This window comes from Carassius auratus, chromosome 41, assembly GCF_003368295.1.
Source record: "Carassius auratus strain Wakin chromosome 41, ASM336829v1, whole genome shotgun sequence".
Lineage (NCBI taxonomy): Eukaryota > Metazoa > Chordata > Actinopteri > Cypriniformes > Cyprinidae > Carassius > Carassius auratus.
This window is the reverse complement of record NC_039283.1, coordinates 23028760-23049289: the sequence shown is the minus strand read 5'-3', so window position 1 is coordinate 23049289 and position 20530 is coordinate 23028760. Positions and strand designations below refer to the sequence as shown.

General features: G+C 37.0%; 1 protein-coding gene across 1 annotated transcript in view; it reads right to left on the bottom strand.

The window, feature by feature from the left end:
• The window catches only part of LOC113059310 (RNA-binding motif, single-stranded-interacting protein 3), a 142724-nt gene that overhangs the window by 27436 nt on the left and 94758 nt on the right, over positions 1-20530 (bottom strand). Inside the window, exons 5-6 of the mRNA XM_026227713.1 lie at positions 14605-14762; positions 12819-12898 (exon numbers count right to left, since the gene is read on the bottom strand). Of these exons, the coding sequence (XP_026083498.1) occupies positions 12819-12898; positions 14605-14762 (238 nt within the window). The remainder of the gene's footprint in view (positions 1-12818; positions 12899-14604; positions 14763-20530) is intronic.

Genomic DNA, 20530 nt, shown 5'->3' with positions numbered 1-20530 from the left:
AGTAAATAAAAAAATTCCAACACAAACACTTTCTTGCGAATGGATGCATTTATAAATTGCAATGAATAATGTTTTTAATGTTTTAAAGTCTCTTATATTCATCAAGGCTTCATTTATTTGATAAAAAATAGAGTAATATTACGAAATTTTATAAAAATTTAAATGAACTGTTTTATGTTTGTATATATTTGAAAATGCAATTTATTCCTGTCATGGCAAAGCTGACTCTTCAGGAGGCATTTTTTCCGATCTTTAGTGTCACATGTTCCTTCAGAAATCATTTCAACTTTCCAAATTGGTTCTATAAAGAAACCTTTCATATTATCATCAGTGTTCAAAACAATATTTTCTTTTCAGAATTCTTTGATGAATAAACAGTTCAAAAGAACATGATTTATTAGAAATAGAAATCTTTTGCAACATAACTAAATGTCTTATTGTCACTTTTTATTAATTATGCATCCTTACTGAAGAAGGCAATAAATAAATAAATTTGGGTTTATGTGCTCACGCAAAACATCTCAAGGGTTTTTAGACTTCCGACGCACTGTCAAATTAGGGTGGTAATAGATTTATTCACAAAAGTCAGCACTATTTGCAAGCCGCAATTAACTATTATAGCACGAGTGGAAAACAGGTGGTACACAGAACTTTGTTGAAAAAAGATGCTTATTTAGCAGTTATTCATTGTCTGATATATACAGACAGTGCATGCAAAAAAACACACAAAAAAACAACAACAACAAAAAACACATATTTGCTGGTTACAAATGCAGGAAAATGCTTCCCCCGTTTCAGGTGTTTCTGCCCATTTGTGTGTGTATGAAATCAAATCTGTCTGATTTGGATATGCATGATTCATCCCAGCAGCCCTAGTGAACACTTGATAAAGAAGAAGAAGAAAAAAATACATGCAATATTGCTTCCTAATGGGCTCTCCGCTGAAATCACTAGCCCTCCGTGGGGCTGACTGCTGTCCTCTCTCGGGTCAGAGGCAGACAGAGCTATTAGTGAACGCCCCAGATCAGATAGATTTCACCGAAAGATCACTACTCCCCCTCATTAGAATTCTATCTTGCATAAACCCGATTATCTGGGCCCAGCTTTGTTTGTGTCGGAACAGCACTAAATCAATCACAACACTGTCGAGGACGAACAAAGCATGAATAAATCAAAATATAATGCGGTTTAGAAAATTTGGTTTGGGGAAATCTCCAGTTAGCCCTGGTGTGAAATGACAGAGACTCCACACACTTGCCACAGTTTGAAGACCCGCTGGGCATGACACTTTATTTTACTGATGATATTAGCTTCAGATTTATTGATTTGTTAAGAACTGGGCATCCGATTTGGTGTGCACACTGGCACACAGCACTTTGACTGATGGTCAAGCTGTTCACATGTACTCAATAACTTCATTCAAACTGGAAGCATGGAAGCCAAATGCAGGTAATCTGATGCTAATTTAACTGTCACTTTGTATTGTGGTGAAAGTCAATTGTTTATTCAATCAATGTCTACCTTGTATTAACAAAGACTTCCTTTTTTTGGACTAAATGTATGTGCAATCTTTTCATGCAATACTAATGCAATGCATGAAAATACAAACGTGAATAATGTTTGCATTTGGTTTTTTCATACAAGTGTAGAAAATATGAATACATTTTACTCTGTTAAGCCACAACATGACCTTTATAGCAGATCCACTGAAAATATTTTCACACCTCGACTATTAACACATATTCAAGCTGTTTTCCAAACCCCTGATCCCTTTACCACACCTGCGCTTCCAGGTGCATACACCGCGTGCATGTATCTAATGTCAGCCACAACAATGATCGATTGTGTGTCGTGTTAGGGCTGCACCATTATGACAAAAATCTTAATCGTCGATTCCTCCCTTGAAATTGTAATTGCGATGATTAATTACAGTTATTACAATTTACACTGAATGATGTTTATATCATTGTTTGATGCAAATGCATAGTGTTTTTTTATATGAAAATAAACAAGCTGAAAACACTCTAACTGAATTTTTTTGGTGCTTTTCTATAGTATTAAGCCTCACAAGCCAACTATACATCGGATTGGTTTCTTCTTTAAATTATAAAAAAGTTAAAATATGAATGGTGTTATAATGTTATACCACAACTAAAATTAAAATAATGGGAAAAAAACTTAAGATAACATGTAGAAAGAAAAAAGATGCATAATTAAGCACGAAGAATAACATACGTGGATGATTAATTGCCACTTTGAACGATTACATAATTGTGGCATCCATGATCGTAATCACAATTTAGAAATTTGATTAATTGTGCAGCCCTAAGGAGTGGTTCAAAGGGCAAAACTGGGCCAAAGCGGGCATTTAGGAATAAACGTGTTTTACAAATACAAATATTTTCACTGATGATCTTAAACATTTAGAACCAACTGTATGCACTATAAATAGGGCTGCAGGATTATGAAATACATAAATAAAACTAATTTCTTTCTCTTGATAATGTAATAATGATTCAATTTTAATTGTGATTAATAAAATTTACATTTTATATTTAGGCTAATCAAGGCTGTTCTTGAATGAATGTTTTGATGTTTTATACATCTATAAATCCAGACGATGTCTAAAGAGTCATCTTATCACTGGCCCTCTTAGCAGAATAATAGTAGTAAAAAAAAACTGTTATCAGATTTTGAATAAATTATACACCGGAAGCGACCAAAGCGTCAATAATAGAATGCTCCCATCTTGTTATGATCAATAAAGCCGTCAATGCAAGTTTACACAGTATCATGAGACCTGCAGTTCAGCACGAGCTCACTGAATATTAAAGTATGGCAGCCAATTTTTTACTCTATTAATTGTGCAGCTCATATATATGGAGAAACGTAAATTATTTAATATGTCAGCTCATGTTTAGGACTCAGTGTTCTTTCCTCTCACTCAAAAACATGGCAAAGATTTAAACGCACATGCTGGCATGATGGGACACTGGAGGAATCCTGAGAGCCTGCAGCATTTCCTGTATCCGAGGTCATGGGCATCATGTTTACATGTTTACGAGCGTTGTAAAGCCATCCATCTGACTTATTGTACAGCTCTGCAGAGCAGATCTCACAACAGAGAGTGTGGGGTTTTCATACTGCACTCCACCACATTAACCACTGCCATTCTCTCTAAAGACTACAGCCAAATCTAAACACCTTCTATTCCTGCCTCATGTGCGCTTAGGACACTTGTCACATCCCTGCAGAGAGAGAGAGAGAGAGAGAGAGAGAGAGAGAGAGAGATAGAGAGATCATGCTTGTTCAAAGGTTATGGGAAAAGTGAGTTTTGAGGAAGTGAAGAGCAAAGAACTGGAAATGCAGCAGTTTTATAAAATGACGTGTGCAGATGCTCTCAGAAATTTTTTACTGAAAAAAAGAAAAATAAAATTATACCGAACTCACCACTTGTGATGATTGGGTTTTGCTATGCAGTTGCAAATAAATAATTTAAGTGTATGGGATTTTTACCTCCAATTTTATCGTCAAAATGATCTCAAAATATGGTGACAAAAAATGTCCCTTGATGTTTTAGTCATTAAAGGGGGGGGTGAAATGCTTGTTTTCACTCAATATCCTGTTAATCTTGAGTACCTATAGAGTAGTACTGCATCCTTCATAACTCCAAAAAGTCTTTAGTTTTATTATATTCATAAGAGAAAGATAGTCTGTACCGATTTTTCCCGGAAAAACACGACCGGCTGGAGGCGTGATGTGTGGGCGGAGCTAAAGAATCACGAGCACGAGTAAGCTTTTGCGTTCATAGCTGGAAGCTGTGACATTACCATGAGGAAAAAACCATACAAAACAAATCATGGCTAGCAGTCAGATTCAGCGTATATTTATGATCCAGAATCAGATCCAGAGGCTGAAACTGAACGAGAGCAGCATCAGCAAAGGCGTCTCTGTGGTATGTACTGAAACTGTATATATTTGCTTAGCGGTTTTGGAAAATGACTAAGTTCCACTTTATGTCGTCTTTTTTTTTTTAAGCTGTACATGTGGAAAGTGCAGTTTGATGACAACATCGCATGTTGTTTACTTGATGTGCTCACGGGCTGATAGCTAAGTTAACAACACAGAGATATTTGAAGCAGTTTTACTTACCGCCTGCGCTTCCAACACACGATCGTGACCCTTTTTCGTTGGGACTGCATTATCCTTAAGAAATAAACGATGTGCAAATCCGGCGTCAAACTTCGAAATGCAGGGAACAAACAAAAACACTTGCACAACTCCGTTGATGCACTGTAAAAATAAACTCCATCCACTGGTCCCTTACTGCTGTTTTTTTTTTTTTTGGTAATCTGTGCAGGGTTGTCTTGCCCTGGCAACCAAAAACACTCTTCTTTTGTGACATTTCACGACGCTCTCTCTCTGATCAGTGAATGTCTGTGCTCAGTGCTCTGCTATGCGGGAGCGCACGCTCTTCCGGCAGAAGTGCCTTAGGACCCATACAAGGAAATTCCGCTCCATCTAACATCACACAGAGCCATACTCGAAAAAAACTTTCCGAAACTTGTGACAAACGTACAACTTAATTTTTGAAACTTTGTCCATGTTTAGCATGGGAATCCAACTCTTTAACAGTGTAAAAAACTCAATATGCATGAAATAGCATTTCACCCCCCCCCCTCTTAATAAATTAAATATTCAAGAAACCCCATATAAAGGGAGAATTTTAGACTTTAATCTTTTATTATACTCTGAATTAAATGGTTTGGAAAAACATTGTTCTGTACATTTTACAGTTAATTACACTGCTGTTCAAATTATTTATATTTCAAATAAATGCTGTTCTTTCTGAACTGTCTATTTATCAAAGAATCCTGAAAAAAAGGAAACAATTTTCAGCAGTGATAAAAATAAATGTTTCTGAAAGAACATGTGACACTGGAGACTGGAGTAATGGCTGCTGAAAATTCAGCTTTGTTATCACAGGAATAAATTACATTAAATTGTCATGAGATTTCACAATATTACTTTTTTTTTTTATACATTTTATTTTTGATCAAACAAATGCAGCCTTGGTTAGCATAATAGATTTGTTTTAAAAATACAACAAAATTCTTAACGACTCCAAACATTTGAATTTGTAATGTCTTTATTAATTATAAATAATTAAATAATTATTTACTTGAAATAAAAGTTAAATAAAAAGCAAAATATATCAGATTTGATCAAATTAATTAAAGAAATAATACAAAAAAATTCATATTTTATTTAAAACCTTAACTATTAGTAGTAATGTCATGTATTAGTAGTAATGTAAAGTAATTGAAAAGATCATTTTGTGGTAAAGTGGTGACATATTTTAGTATGAGAACAATAATAGCAATGCATGCCTTAGCAAGCGCCATTAAATATAGAGAGTTAGAGAACAAATACAGTAAAAGGGAAGAAAGAAATAAAGAAGGAAACGGACAGAAAGAGGCACACAATGATGTGAGAGAATGATATGCGCCAGCGCCCATTATGTTCCCCAGTAAGTCCAGGGAAAAGATAGAATTTATAGAATTTCTCTCTTTCTCTCTCTCCCACACAGAGCGTGTGAGTGCCTTGTCTGAAGCACATACTATCCAAACATAAGACATCAGTAAGAAGCTAGCTCAGTGCTCATAAATACATCAGAATGTACCAGATACCTCCTCGCCTCAGCTCCGGGCCACCAAACCCTTACCTGAGACCCCTCCAGTATGACCTCACCAGTGGAACACAAACACTACAAGAACTGAACCCAAAATAGTCCCAATATAACATCACTAGATCATCAGATTACTCGCAGATTTATCTGGGATATCTTACATTTCATTTCGATCGTGTGGTATGTAAACAGACAGAGGGCTTTGTAATAGATTAAAGATATGTTCAAACAGTGAAACAATACAGTTGTCTAATGGTTTGGACCCTGCTGGTAGATGCTCTAACTACACCATCTGGATGCAAAAGAGCATCTTCAAAAAAAGAGAAAAAGAAATCTATTTATTTTAAAATAGATCTATTTTAAAATATTTATTTATTCAGAATTTTCAACTAGGTTTCTCCCCTGATTTCTGGCCTCACCGCTGACACGCAGGCCCCATTCAACTGCAAGCAAACAAATTCTCAGAGAGAGTATCGCTCCGTGGCAGCTTGATTTCCCAGTCTCGAGTCGAGTGGAACCAAATTTGATGGGTCACCCCATTGTCGCACACACACACAAAGACACACTCAGCCTGGCCTCTCACACACTGACAGGCCCTATAATTTAGCCTCTCCTTCCATCAACGCAGACAGTGGGGTGTAAGTACTCTCTCTCACAGTCTCACTGTCAGTGGGCTTGTAAGCACTTCAGTTCAGGCCTACATTTTCCCTCAGTCACACAGCTAACAAACACACAAACACACACACACACAGCAATTTAACAAGTCAAGTCACTTTACTGATCAGCCCGTGGGAAAACACATACACCGAAACATAACCCTGTCCAACAAGCTGTCTGTCTATCCCAGGATCTTCAATTTAAAGTTCTTTTTTGGCATGACTTTTGGTGTATAAAATGAAAATAATATCTAGTATTTTCACACCATTTCCCCAAAAGACTTCCCCCAGGTCACTTTGCCCATGAATAGGGCGAGACGGAGAGAAGAAGGGAGGAAGAAGAAAAAAAAGAAGAAATGGATTAAGGTCGAGATCAGGATGCCGGCCAAATTGCCTGAATCCCTCTCCAAGACCTGACAGAACGCACATGCTTGACCTGGGCATGTAGAAAAGATCAGCAGAACGGAAAGAGCACTGGACGTCCCATGACAGGGAGCTCGTGCATGATGGAGGGGTCACGGCATTACACGATCGTCATCATTATCTACCCCAGCATCAGCATGTTGCCGAAGAGCCTGTGTAATTATGAGAGCATGCAGGCTCGATTGTCCCGTCGTGGCCTGTTAGAAAAGCCTGAGTAAGCTGGATCAGGACAACATACGAGCAAACACACACCTACAACAGATGGAGACAAGAGAGACGAGGAGAACGACAGAGCAAGTGATAGCAAGTGCTTCATGAAAGTCATACGGGTTTGAAACAACATAAGGGTGAGTAAATAAAGCAAGAGTTGTTGTTGTTGTTGTTGTTTTTTTTAGGGTGAACTATCCCTTTAAGTGGCAAACAAGGTTCTTTTTTTCTTCCGCAAATAAAAAATAAAATCTGTGTAAGAAGAAGCTTAGGTGGATGCAGGTGTGTAACGCTTTTCTGTTAAAGAATACTGCAGATTTGATTTCTTTTATGTCTGATGTTTTAATAACGCTACACCTGTTTGAGAGAATCTCCAGCTCACATCAAGTTTAAAGAGGAACCACTTGTGCAAAACATGCTCGTGTGATCCACTCACTAGATAGTAAGTACAGAGAGAGAGAGAAAGATGGAAAAGAGAAGGGGAGGGAAAGAAAATCGATGAGGCGCTATTTTTGAGCTTTAAACCTGGATATCAATACATGCACAGCTCCTTTTCAAGGCTGAATACATTATCAGAAGCCTGGCTATGGCTTTAGCAATATTCCTGACTTTAGATTGCACAATATCACCTCATTCTCACTCTCTGCCTTTCATTTCTCAGAAAAAGCTATTTCTTTCACAGGTGAAGGGATGAAAAAAAAAATCTGTCATCATTTATGCTCTCTTGTATTGCTCTAAACCTGTATGACTTTCATGGAGCACAAAAAAAGAGATGGTTTAAAGAATGTTCACACTGCTTTTTTTCTCTACAGTCGATGGGGAGCAAAAGCATCATAAAAAGGGGTCCACATGGCCTGTACACTATATTTTAAGTTGTCTAGAGCCATATGATTGATTTATATCAGGAAAATTGTTAGATTTAAGCCTTTTCTCTCCTTGGTGTATTAATATGAGTCATAGTAATACCTATTTTGCGACGGAGTCATTCTAAATATTTTTGAAGTATTGTTTGATTATCTAAATGAGTCATTGAGTTCAACTAAAATTATTGAGTACAGCCTACTGAATATCTGCTTTTGTGTTTCAAGAAAGAAACAAAGTCTAGTTTCATTAGTAAAAGCAATCGCAGAATATTCATTTTAGAGTAAAATGTTCCCTCAAGCATCAATCTAATTCGTTTGGTAGCACTTTACAGTCTGTAAACTGTATTAGTTAAAGGGATAGTTCACCCAAAAATCAAAATTATGTCATTAATAATTCACCCTCATGTCGTTCCAAACCCGTGAGACCTCTGTTTATCTTCGGAACACAGTTTAAGATATTTTAGATTTAGTCCGAGAGCTCTCAGTCCCTCCATTGAAGCTGTGTGTACGATATACTGTCCATGTCCAGAAAGGTAAGAGAAACATAATCAAAGTAGTCCTTGTGACATCAGAGGGTCAGTTAGAATTTTTTGAAGCATCAAAAATACATTTTGGTCCAAAAATAGCAAAAACTACGACTTTATTCAGAATTTTCTTCTCTTAAGTGTCTGTTGTGAGAGACTTCAAAACAAAGCAGTTTGTGATATCCGGTTCGCGAACGAATCACTCGATGTAACCGGATCTTTTTGAACCAGTTCACCAAATCGAACTGAATCGTTTTAAACGGTTCATGTCTCCAATACGCATTAATCCACAAATGACTTAAGCGGTTAACTTTTTTAATGTGACTGACACTCCCTCTGAGTAAAAACAAACCAATATCCCGGAGTAATTCATTTACTCAAACATTACACTGACTGAACTGATGTGAAGAGAGGACTGAAGATGAACACCGAGCCGAGCCAGATAACTAACAAAACATTGACTCGTTCGTATTAAAGACATAATTTAGATTTTTTTGTGAACTATCCCTTTAACATGAATTAAACATGAACAATACTTCTACAACATTTATTGACCTTAGCTTATGTTAATTTCAACATTAGCAATAGATTATTAAAATCAAAAGTTGTATTTGTTAACATTAGTTAAAGCAGTGTGAACAAATATGAACAAACTCTGAATAACTGTATTTTCATTAACTAATACACAAAGAGTAGTAAATACAGTAACAAAGGTATTCCTCATTGTTAGTCCATGTTAGTTAATACCTTAACTGATGTTAACAAATGACCCCTTTTTGTAAAGTGTTACCATTTGTTTATTCATACTGACAGCAAAACTAATATTTAAACTAATAACAAATATTTCCATACAAAATGTTTCTATAAATCTTTTTTTAATAAATCCTGAAAACAGTATTTTCCAACAAAATATTAAACAGCTCAACTGTTTTCAACATTGATTATAATAAGTGAATCAACATTTTATTTCTGAAGGATCATATGACACTGTACGACTAGAGTTATGCTGAAAATTCAGCTTTACATATAACATGCACACATTTGCATCGATTCAAAGAGAAAACAGCTAGTTTAAATTGCAATAATATGTCACAATATTAATGTTTTGATCAAATAGATGCAGTTTTGGTGAGCCAAAAAAAAGACTTCTTTCAAAAACAAATACAAATCTTACTGACCCCAGTCTTTTGAATGGTAGACTGTATTAATATACATTATTATTCAGACCAGTCAGATTTCAGAGTGGACGAGGCCAGGACAAAGCTACAGACAAATAAACCAAGTGACTGAAAAATGCTCATAACTTGTTGACTCAGATTTACATGGAAGACATTTTTATCGGTTGTTGCTTTATCATGTCGCACCAGGTTAACACACAGTGTAAAGGTAAAGACAAGACTGAGTTGGCCAGGAGTCTTTTAGTACTGAGAACAGAGATAGAGAGAAAGAGAGAGGGGGGGGGGGGGGTATAGATGAAGTCATCCATCATCCCTCTGTCTTTGGGTTTGACACCGAGCTGCACGCTACACCCCACAAATCACACAGCAACTGCCAGAGTTGCAGGCTGCCCTCTCCAATCTCTCTCTTCCTATTCTCTCTCTCGGTCCTGTCAGTTGCTTTTACACCCCCTCCCCAGCCCTCTGCCTATACCTATGCCTCCTTCAAACAGAAGACACACACACACACACACACAAATACTGCATCCAACAGGAATCGCATGTTCTCTCTCTCATCCACCCTAACCTCTCCAGCTGTTTCTTTTGCCTTTGCTCACATTTTCTCTCTCTAAGGGAAACAAGAAAGCTTTGCAACAGCAGGGGAACAAACACCAAGCACATCACTGAGGAACATACCCTGAGCTTCGCAAAACTACACCATTAAACAACACTGTTTACACATTTGGGTGTGTGCCTGTGATATAAAGTTTGTGTGGTTGTTAAAGGTGACAGAATTCACGTAACAAATGTCTCTGTTCTTTTTGAGCTATTGAGTGTTTGCTTATTTAAAGGAATATTCTGAGCTCAATACAGGTTCAATCAGCATAATGTTGATGACCAAAAAGTAAAAATTAAAAATGACCAAAAATGGAATTACAGTGAGGCACATACAAAATAAGTGCATGGATACATTTTTGGAGATTTATTAATCAGAAATGTGAAGCTTTAAACTTTATAAAATCACTTACATAAATTAATTGGTTAAAATTGTTTTGGGGATCATTAGAAAATCACAGGCAGGTGACTGGTGACTTTGATCAGGGTTGGAGCCAAACTCTGCACCGCATTGGCCCTCCAGGGCAAGATTTGAATAACCCTGGTGTATGTCTTGTGACTATACTTTGAAACTTTGAAAGTATTTTAAAGGGGTCATATGATGCAATTTAAATTTTTTCCTTACTATTTGGATTGTTACAAGCTCTTGATGCATAAAGAAGATCTGTAAAGTTGCAAAGACTAAAGTCTCAAATCCAAAGAGATATTCTTTATCAAAGTTAAGACTCTGCCATGCCCTCCTAAAACAGCTCATTCAAACACGCCCCCACATCTACGTCACTTTGTTGAAATATTTGCATAATGCCGCCTAATGTTCATGCAAAGAAAGAAGGCTGGTTTCAGTAACCACAGTTAGTGTTGAAGCAGCCATGTCAGGGAGATGCTGTGTATATCTAGGTGAAAGCAAAAGCACTTTATTTGGCTTTCCAAAAGTAGATGCATTAAGGAATCTTTAAGATTACTTATAACAGAACAGCAACGCATTTTATGGACGACCGTTTTATGAACCTAGGAGAGGAGGTAATTCTGACTTTGCTACTACAATCTGGCGCTTCTGAATCTGCTACTGTTAAGTATGTTTTGTTATTAGTTTAGGTTTTTGCTATTGAATGTTCAAATGCGGAGTGTGTGTGTGTGTGAGAGAGAGAGAGAGACAGAGAGACAGACAGGATCAAACACAGTGGAGTCAGCTGTCTAACCCGTCCGTGACTTGTGTCCTGCAAACACATACGATCTTCATCACTGTGTCTGTCACGCAACTCTGTTCCCCTTTCGGGCTTGAACTGATGGTAAAACTAAGGACATTATTAACTGTCTTTACATTTATTTTGAAAGATGAAGCTCACGATTATGGAAAGGGGCATTAGATTTCCGATGAGTGCTTGCGGTGTTTGGCCAATCACAATGCACTGGGTCAGCTGGCCAATCAGAGCAGACTGCGCTTGTCGGAAGGAGGGACTTTGTAGAAAACGATTTGTTTGAGAGTGGTGGGCCATAGAGGACATGATGTACAGTATTTGAAAAATAATGTCTTTTTTGTACATTAAAGCATATCAACATATTCTATTACACCAAAAACACAAAGTAATGAACTTTAAAAAAGCATCATATGACCCCTTTAACGTTTGCAGATTGGCCCTGTTCACTTTTTTCTTCCTAGGAAGCTTATATAAGCTTTCTTTTGATTTATGGTATGTTAGCATAGGACAATATTTGGCCGAGATACAACTATTTGAAAATCTCGAATCTGATTATAATGCATATTACTAATCAAAAATTAGGTTTTGATATATTTGGTAGGAAATGTGCAAAATAATTTTATGGAACATGATCTTTACTTAATATCCTAATGATGTTTTTGGGCATAAAAGAAAAAAAGGTTTTTTTTTGGCTATTGCAAAAAATATACCCCAGTGACTAAACACATTTGGCATTTGAAATTATTTTGGAATAAGGTCAAAACATAATGCCAACCAAACCAAACCCAGTTTTTACAACCCAATTTAATGTAGCTAGATAAAATAAAGTCCCGCCCTACATCACATCTCACTAATATACTGTATCGCTCTGATATACGTCAGGTAATGTAAGTTAAATGTGTTCTAAATGCTGTCTTCAGTTTAAATGTTTTTCTCTAGTTGGCTATATGCAGTATATTCTGTTGCCCTCTGGGAACTGTTTTCTTCAGGCACACCAGGCTTAAATTAAACCTTAATCAACCTATAAATCAGATCCTGTCATATAAAGCTGATGAGCAGAGCGACTCAAAGTGGGGGGACGTGTGCGTCCTCATACAAGAGATTTGGATCCAACTGAGCTTATGGGTTTAGTATATATCTAAAGCTTGACATGTTGAGTTTTGATGTATTTAGATGAACAGAAATCAGAACATATTTAATATTTAAAAGGACAGTTATCATTTACTCACAAAAACATATGGGTTTGGAACAACATGAGGGAGCATAAGGGATGACAGATTGTCATTTTTGGCTGAACTATTCCTTTAATATACAGCTGTATGGAGAGGGACTTCAGAACTTCAGAGCAATGAGATTTTAGTGTGGACAGAACTGTGGAAATAGACAACAAGTGGGCAACAAAAGGTCTTGGTGATTGTCACTTTATCGCTTTGCACCGGGTTAGGATACAATATTGTTAGAACACAGTGGGTTGTTGACACTTGCCTGGCACTCCTGGTGGGGTTTTGAGGAACTTTCCATTGAAATGTTGAATCACCACGTCACATTTCTCGGTGGACTCCATTCTATGACAGAAAGAGAAGCGAAGTGAAACACACAGCATGAGGCAAATCAGAATTAAAGTCATCAGTCATGACCGCAGTGAAATCCCATTGAAAACCGAACAGCTTCTTAAAAATCTGCTTTATGGCGTTTCTTCAGCTAGGGACATGTTTGGCCCTGTGGACTTGTAGAAAATGAACTCTATTAAAACACACTTTCACTGATTGGTCTACTTACAATTTCCAACAGTGGATATACATTCATCACAGGAAATGTTCTGCCTTTTTCTTTATTTCATTTTTTTTTTCAGAATCAACAAATGCAATTTCCTCCATGTTTAAAATAATGTATTTTAATTTGGTTTGATAACATTATGCAGTTGAAAGGAAATGGTTGACTCCATTATGAGGTTAACCTCACAGCAAACATTTTATGAATACTAAATACACAGATTTATAATATGTTCACACTTTTGAATAAAATGACAAATGTACAGCAACAACAGGATTAGAAACAACAACGTTCTGCTCACAAGTGACATTTAACTTGCTTTTTCTTTGTTTTCTTCATATTACATGTCTCATATTTCACATCAACCTGTTCTCCGACACGTCTCGTCTCTTTGATAAACAAGTACAATAACTTTTGACAAATTATGAAAAATTATGATGGACAACAAATACATAAATAAACAAACAAAAATTATGGACCCACTTTAAATTAAGTGGCCTTAACTGTTATGTACTTACATTTTAATTGATAATTTAGTACAATGTACTTATTGTGTACATACATGTTTTTACATTGTACTTATATTTTACATCTGTATTTAATTTATGTAATTATATTTATAATTACACTGTTGACCCATACTTTACACCTTAACCCACCCTTAAACTTACCCATACCTCCAACCCTCTCCCTAACTTTACCCCTATCCCACCTCAATAGCAGCAAAAGTGTTTTACAATACAATATGAACACAATAAGTACATTGTACTTATTTTTTTTATGTAAGTACATAGTAGTTAAGGCCACCTAATATAAAGTGGGACCAAAATTACCTATTTTTATTTCACTATGTTTATGTTTTTAAGCAATATAAAAAAAAATTTAAATCAATAATTCATAATGTTATACTAATATTTTTTTTCTATTATGACTGAAAGTCTGTGTCTAGGTTCATCAAGCTCAAATTAATGATGAAGGCTTGACAAACTGTTCCCTGTTTGAATGCGATCTTCATATACCAAAAAATAGGTAGAAATCTCTTCGTTTTAACCTCTGGATGTCAAAGTTCCTTGAATTAAGGAAACATACTTATATGTTAATTTAGAGAATGAGAGGAGAGTGGTAGAGCGAGCGTACAGTAAGAGGGAAAATAAAGAATGGTAGGGGTGTTCTGCCGTTCTGATTTAGTCTGTGCTCTCTGGAGTGGCTCCTCTCCTCTGTTCAGCCCCATTCAGATCTGCTCAGCGAATCATGGCTGAACGGCTAATTGCCTGGCTGGCACACACACACACACATACACACACACATCCTCTGCTGGGATCTCTTACATAGCCATTGACCCTGAAAACCAGCCAACCCACCCCACACGCGCCATACAAAGAAAGGGAGAAAAGCTGGAAAAGAAAGAAACTGAGGGATGTTTTTATATGAATCCTCCTGAACAGACTCTCTGGCTAGTCTTGCGCGTGCCAAAGAGAGTGTCGGTTGTCAAGGTTACCTGGCAAAGCCGACCCCTCGGCTGACCCCGTTGGCGTCTCGGAGTATCCGTGTGGAGATGACATGTCCAAAGGGCTTCAGCATGTTCTCCAGCTCTTGTTCATCCATTGAAACCGGGAGGTTAGAGATGTACAAGTTAGTGGGGTCCTGCTCCTGTTGCTGTGAAGAGAACACACGCAGTCAAACATTAGAAATGTCAATCGTCATCGAGTCACACAAATTCAGACTTCAAATGATCTGCATAAACTCTGGTTGCAAAAGAGATGGGACGTGGCCTTCTGAGTGATATATAAATAGTACAGGTGGGGATTCCTTGTTTACAAAGTGTCTCAGTAAAAAACAACCATCCTATGGGTGCTTTGGGCTGATCCTCCATGCTGTTTTTGGTGACATGAGAAACACAGGATAGAGAGGAGACTGAAAGAGTGAGTTGTTAAAGCTGAAAGCTGTGTGAATAGACAACTACGAAATCCTGGAGGGCCTTAGATGGGTACATCTCTACCTGTCTCTCACTCACGCACTGCTGGAATCCATTGTTGTGTTGATGGCCTCTTCTAGAGACACTGAGGCTAGCTAATGGGGGTCTGAGAGGACAGTGCACACGAAACAGACACTGTACGCCTGTTGTTGAAGTGGTTTTGACGTGCGTGTGTGCAAAGACCAAAATGAGCAGCATTAAAGCACTTGCAAACGAAGAGAACATGCTGTCTCTTTGAAGCCCGGGCTAAAATGTGCAGAAGAAAATCACACAGTGTAAAGACAAAATGTAATTGACATCAAATCTCAAATGAAGTTTGATAACATTCTATAGTGGAAATGACATTTAAAACATTTCTGGAATAAAACGGGCAACTCTTGCAAAGGCTTATTTCATAGCATTATGTGTTTCCAGAAAACACACACACTTTTAGCACTAATAATAAATATTTTGGGGGGAACTAAATCCGCATATTACAGTAGCATGATTTCTGAAGGATCATGTGACACTGAAGACTGGTGTAATGACTGCTGAAAATTCAGCTTTGACATCACAGCCAAAATTGCATTTTGAAATAGATGAAAATAGACTTCTGTTCGACCCTGCAGGAGACCATCACTCTTTCATTAAGTGAAAGTGATTAAAAGAGCAACTGTAGTTTGCTTTATGATATCTCCTCACACACCAGATGTTCTCTACGCTCTCATTCACTGACTGAGATCCAAACGGGTTATTGAACACCCCACGCAGAGCATTTCAAGTGAGAAATCAAACGCTGTTTGTAAGGATGACCGCTATGGTTTTAAACTAAACAATAAAACTGTAAAGAATGCTAATAAGAGATAATAAAAACTTAAAATATTTAATCATGGAAAGTGCAAACAAACAAGGCAATTGTTTGTCAGGGTGACATCCATAAAAGAACAATTTGTATGTGTCCTCTGTGATAAAACTCATGCATCTGGATGATCATCGTTATAGAAGCACCAATGCAATCTTATTAACATTCACAGGTAGATGTATGAAAGCGTACACTTATGTTTTTAACATTTCAATAGACTTGATAGCAGTAACCTGTAATTTAAACACTCTGTTTCCATATGATTTTTCTTCCTTTTTGAAGAAAAGGAAACTAACACTTTTATATAGCAAAGATCAACCAATCCTGCAAAAGAAGAAAAATAAGCAAATGTTTTCAATAATAATAATACAAAATGTTTTTTTGGAGCAGCAAATCAGCAAATGAGAATGAAGGATCATGTGACACTGAAAACTGGAATAATGATGCTGAAAATTCAGCGTTTCCATCACAAAAACAAATTTAAAACAAAAGCGGTTGTTGAAATAGTAATAGTATTTCACAATAATATTGTTTTTACTGTATTATAAATAAATAAATGCAGCCTTAAATCACTCCCTGTTAAAATGACAAAACTTCATGAGGAATAGCCTATAATTTTCTCCTGGGGAAAAAAAAATATAGACATTTCCATTTATAATTGGCAATAAAATCACAGATTAAACCTGGTACATATTGAAATGACCTCATATCTCTATGTAAAACACTTACAGTCTAATTAAGTTTCAAAACTGAATGTAAGTTGAATCCTAAAACAAGTTTCATCTGGAAATACCTTCAGTGCCACCACTTTAAAAGGGGCTACCTGCTTCCCAGAGGGCCAAGGGTTAACGTTTCAAATTGGACTCTCATTCTCAGCCTGAAAAATCGATTTAATTGCATTAGAGAGCCAAAGCCTCAGATATACAGAAGAATTAGAGCTCAGTGAAAATATCTCATAAATGTGTCACTCTCGTCAAAGCTGAGAGTCGGGAGAGAGTGACAGGCGGGTGGATTACATCTGTGATGTGGATGGGAAAATATATTTGGAATCTCAATATAAAGACAAAGGGCTGATTTTCTAAAGGACTGAGATGTCTGAATGATTTATGAATATGAAATGAAAACACTGGCCCTTCCTTCAGCCCCCCGAACAAGACTGTAAACAGAGCTGGGTGTGTGTGTGTGTGAATGTGATATATACATCCAAGCATCAGTATTCTTCCAAAATGATTCAGTGTGGAGGACAAGGCCGTGTTTTGTTCCTCGGGCTCTGTTTTGAAACCTTAGATGAACATATGTATGTGGGTCTTCGTCATAACCTGAGGACACAATGTCTCCAATGCTCTCTTTCTCTCTATGTAAGCTCTAATGCCTTTCACCTTACAGAATATGAAAAGTGGGTAGGTCATGGTAAACAGAGCGACTGAACTGATCAATTATACTGTAATCTTCAGAGTCTGCCTTTGAACATTTACTATGAAAAATGGGCAAACACAAATTAGATAAAAGGAAAGGAATAGCCTGCTATATTCAAGTTACTTATACAGTCATGAGTAACTCATCAGTGGAGCTGAGTATATATGAGCAACTGTTCTCTCTCTCTCTCTCTCTCACACACACACACACACACACACACACACACACACTGATACTCACATGTCCACAGCTTCCTAAATGAATGGGCTTTGCATTGTCTGATATAATTACATAAAGTTACACCACATTGTGAAAAATATTTCTCAGTGTTACCATTTTTACAGTATAAAGTCACAAATGAACTTCTTGAGCTAGGTTCAAATTTATCTTGAAAAAGAGGCATTTAAAAGGAACATAAAAAACAACAGAATAGAATATTTACTTTAATTGAATAGAATTAAATGTAAATTTTTAAATAAAGTTTAAATAAAGAAATATTCTAATAGTACAGAAAAAAATAAAGTGTAGTCAAATTAAAAAATATTTTAAAAAGTGACAAATTCACATATTCTTTAATAGTATGGATGAGAATACGTTAATAAAATTTAAACTATAAACTAAAACATTTAGAGAATAAATAGTATTATTATAGAAGACCATTTAAATAATAATCTAAATATCTTAATTAGAACTGAAATAGGCTAATTAATTGTATGTATTAATCACATGATATATTACAAATTACATAAAGTGTTTGTTCCTGGCCTGCAGTGTTAAAAAAAAAAAAAAAGGTTTATTGTCACCACAGAGACTAAGTAAAAGGCAGTTTCCCTATGACACAGTGCAACAAACATCCAGAGTTGGTTCTTTCCTCGCTGCTGCCTTTCCCAGAACTGAGCGATGGGGATTTCAGCAAGCATCTGTGAATGTCATACCAATCCAGATCTCACCTAGACCTCTGTGTCTCCTGTCGGACAGCTCTGGCACCGCTCACAACATCACGAAACAGTCAGCACGCTCTCTTTTACTCTCTCTAACAGGAGCTCAGCAAAAAAAGACCACGCTACATTCTCACAGCTACTGACAGAGGAACATGCTACGCTTGCTGATGGCTCTATAAATAGTTTTTAAATGCTTAATGAATGCAATGTAAATATTTAATAATATATAAACCGTTTAGAGCCCAGGAGTCTTGTTACAGACTTCATCTGCGGGAGAAGCCACGTCAAGGGCAGAGCATTTCATGCAAACTAATGCATTTGCATGGACTGTCTATGGTACATCTGAGAATCTGCCATTGCAAGTTTGATACAGGTGTCCAGGTGCTATCGAAGCTCTACACACAATATTTCTGTGGCAGCTGTACTCGCAATGGTTTACGATGCTGAAGCAGCACTTCTGAGTTTCAGCATTCCAGAGAAAGAGGACATATTAAACAGTGCTAGGAAGCTCACACACATTCCCACCGCCTGCATTACAACCAGAACTAACAGCCCAGCAACGGGCTTGTGCTCAGCTGATTAGCCCACAGGGACAGAGTGCTCTAGTTGGAGCTCTGCCAGCGAAGGCCAAAGGGAGGGTTGGGAAAGAATAGAAGGCCTACAAGAACCATTAGGATGTTACAATGACGGCTGTTATAAAACGAATGATAAAATCGATAGCATCTTTCGATTAACACCGTGGGACCATATAAAGAGTCGTTTGTCACTAAACCAGCCGGGTGATCAATTTCCATCTTATTCCCTCTCTTGAAATGCTGTCGTTGCATGATGCCTAAACATAGCCAGAAGGAGGTGCTGGAAATCGAGAACTAGGTCTTATTCAGAACAGATTATATATATATATATATATATATATATATAATTAATGTATAAATTAAATGTCTTAATTTTTCATGAGATGAATATTTGATTACCATTATAGTATAATGGCTTACCATTATGCATTAGACAGAGTCTATGGTTATGATTTATATGTTACAAAACCTCAAAAACTTTAATGACCCCTATGTCGTTACTTTGGTGCTTTTGTGTGTTCCTTTTACTTCTTTCTCCACAACTGATATCCCATCTCTTCACTACTTTCATTGTCAATAATAATCGATTACAAAAAAAACTTAAACTCAACTGCATGATGTTTTGTTTCAGGAATCATGCCCTTAGGTTCAATGTATTGCTCAGGGATGCAATAGTGATAGCACATCTTTCACTATTAGGCTGTACTACTCCATATACGCTATAGAAAAGCCAGCATGTCAAACGACAGCCACCTAAAAGCAACAGACACTCTATTCTCCGACAAATCCGAGTAATTTGCAGGCCTGAGTGACAGGCTTCTGTCACCATTGGGTGGCTAACAGGGCTGGTAAAAGATGATACCTCTCTAATGCTATAGATTGCCACTAAATTGATGCCTGGAGACTTAATTGAAGTTGCCATCAACAGCTGTTGCAATTTGGAGTTAATCACCACATCAGGGCTGCTGCTCATTTTAAGAGGATTGAGGGGGAAAAAATGGGCAGTGATAATTGCAACTGCAAGTGGAAATAATGAGTTTTTATCAGAAAAAGAGACAAGAGTGGATTTTAAGTGGGCACGTCCTTCAACATTCACAGATACGGATGAAAAAAAAAGCACGTGTTTGTGCCAGGCTGAAGGTGTAAAGGTGCTGAGACTGTCAGTGTCTTCGGTGCAAACGCAGCTGAATCCCAAAATGGAAAATGCAAGTCTCCTAAAGCAGCGTGGTCGCTGCAGTGGGATATCACACTTTACAGCCTGGTTATTCTCCCTCTCCTGCTGTTTTTCAGGCAGGTTTTTTCCCCCTTTATTCCCTCTCTCTCAAAGGTCTCTTCACGGTTAAATGAATGACCACCATAAAGATTAGCAGCCCATGAACTGAAAACATGTCTGTACAATCACCCACAGTCATATACTATATAGTACCTGACACGCTCCATTCCAAAACCTGCCTACATGGACAGCTGCCTTATAGGGCAGCATTCTAAATGAAACAGAACCCTTATAAGTGAGTGATTTGGAACACTCTAAATGCACTACTTCTGTTAGAAAATAGCACTTCATAAGCTGAATGAATGCACAGAAAACTTAGCTCAATGCAGTAAGAGAAATTATGCAATAATCTGAAAAGCATAATCAAATTAATAAAAAAATTGTCCATCACACACACATACTC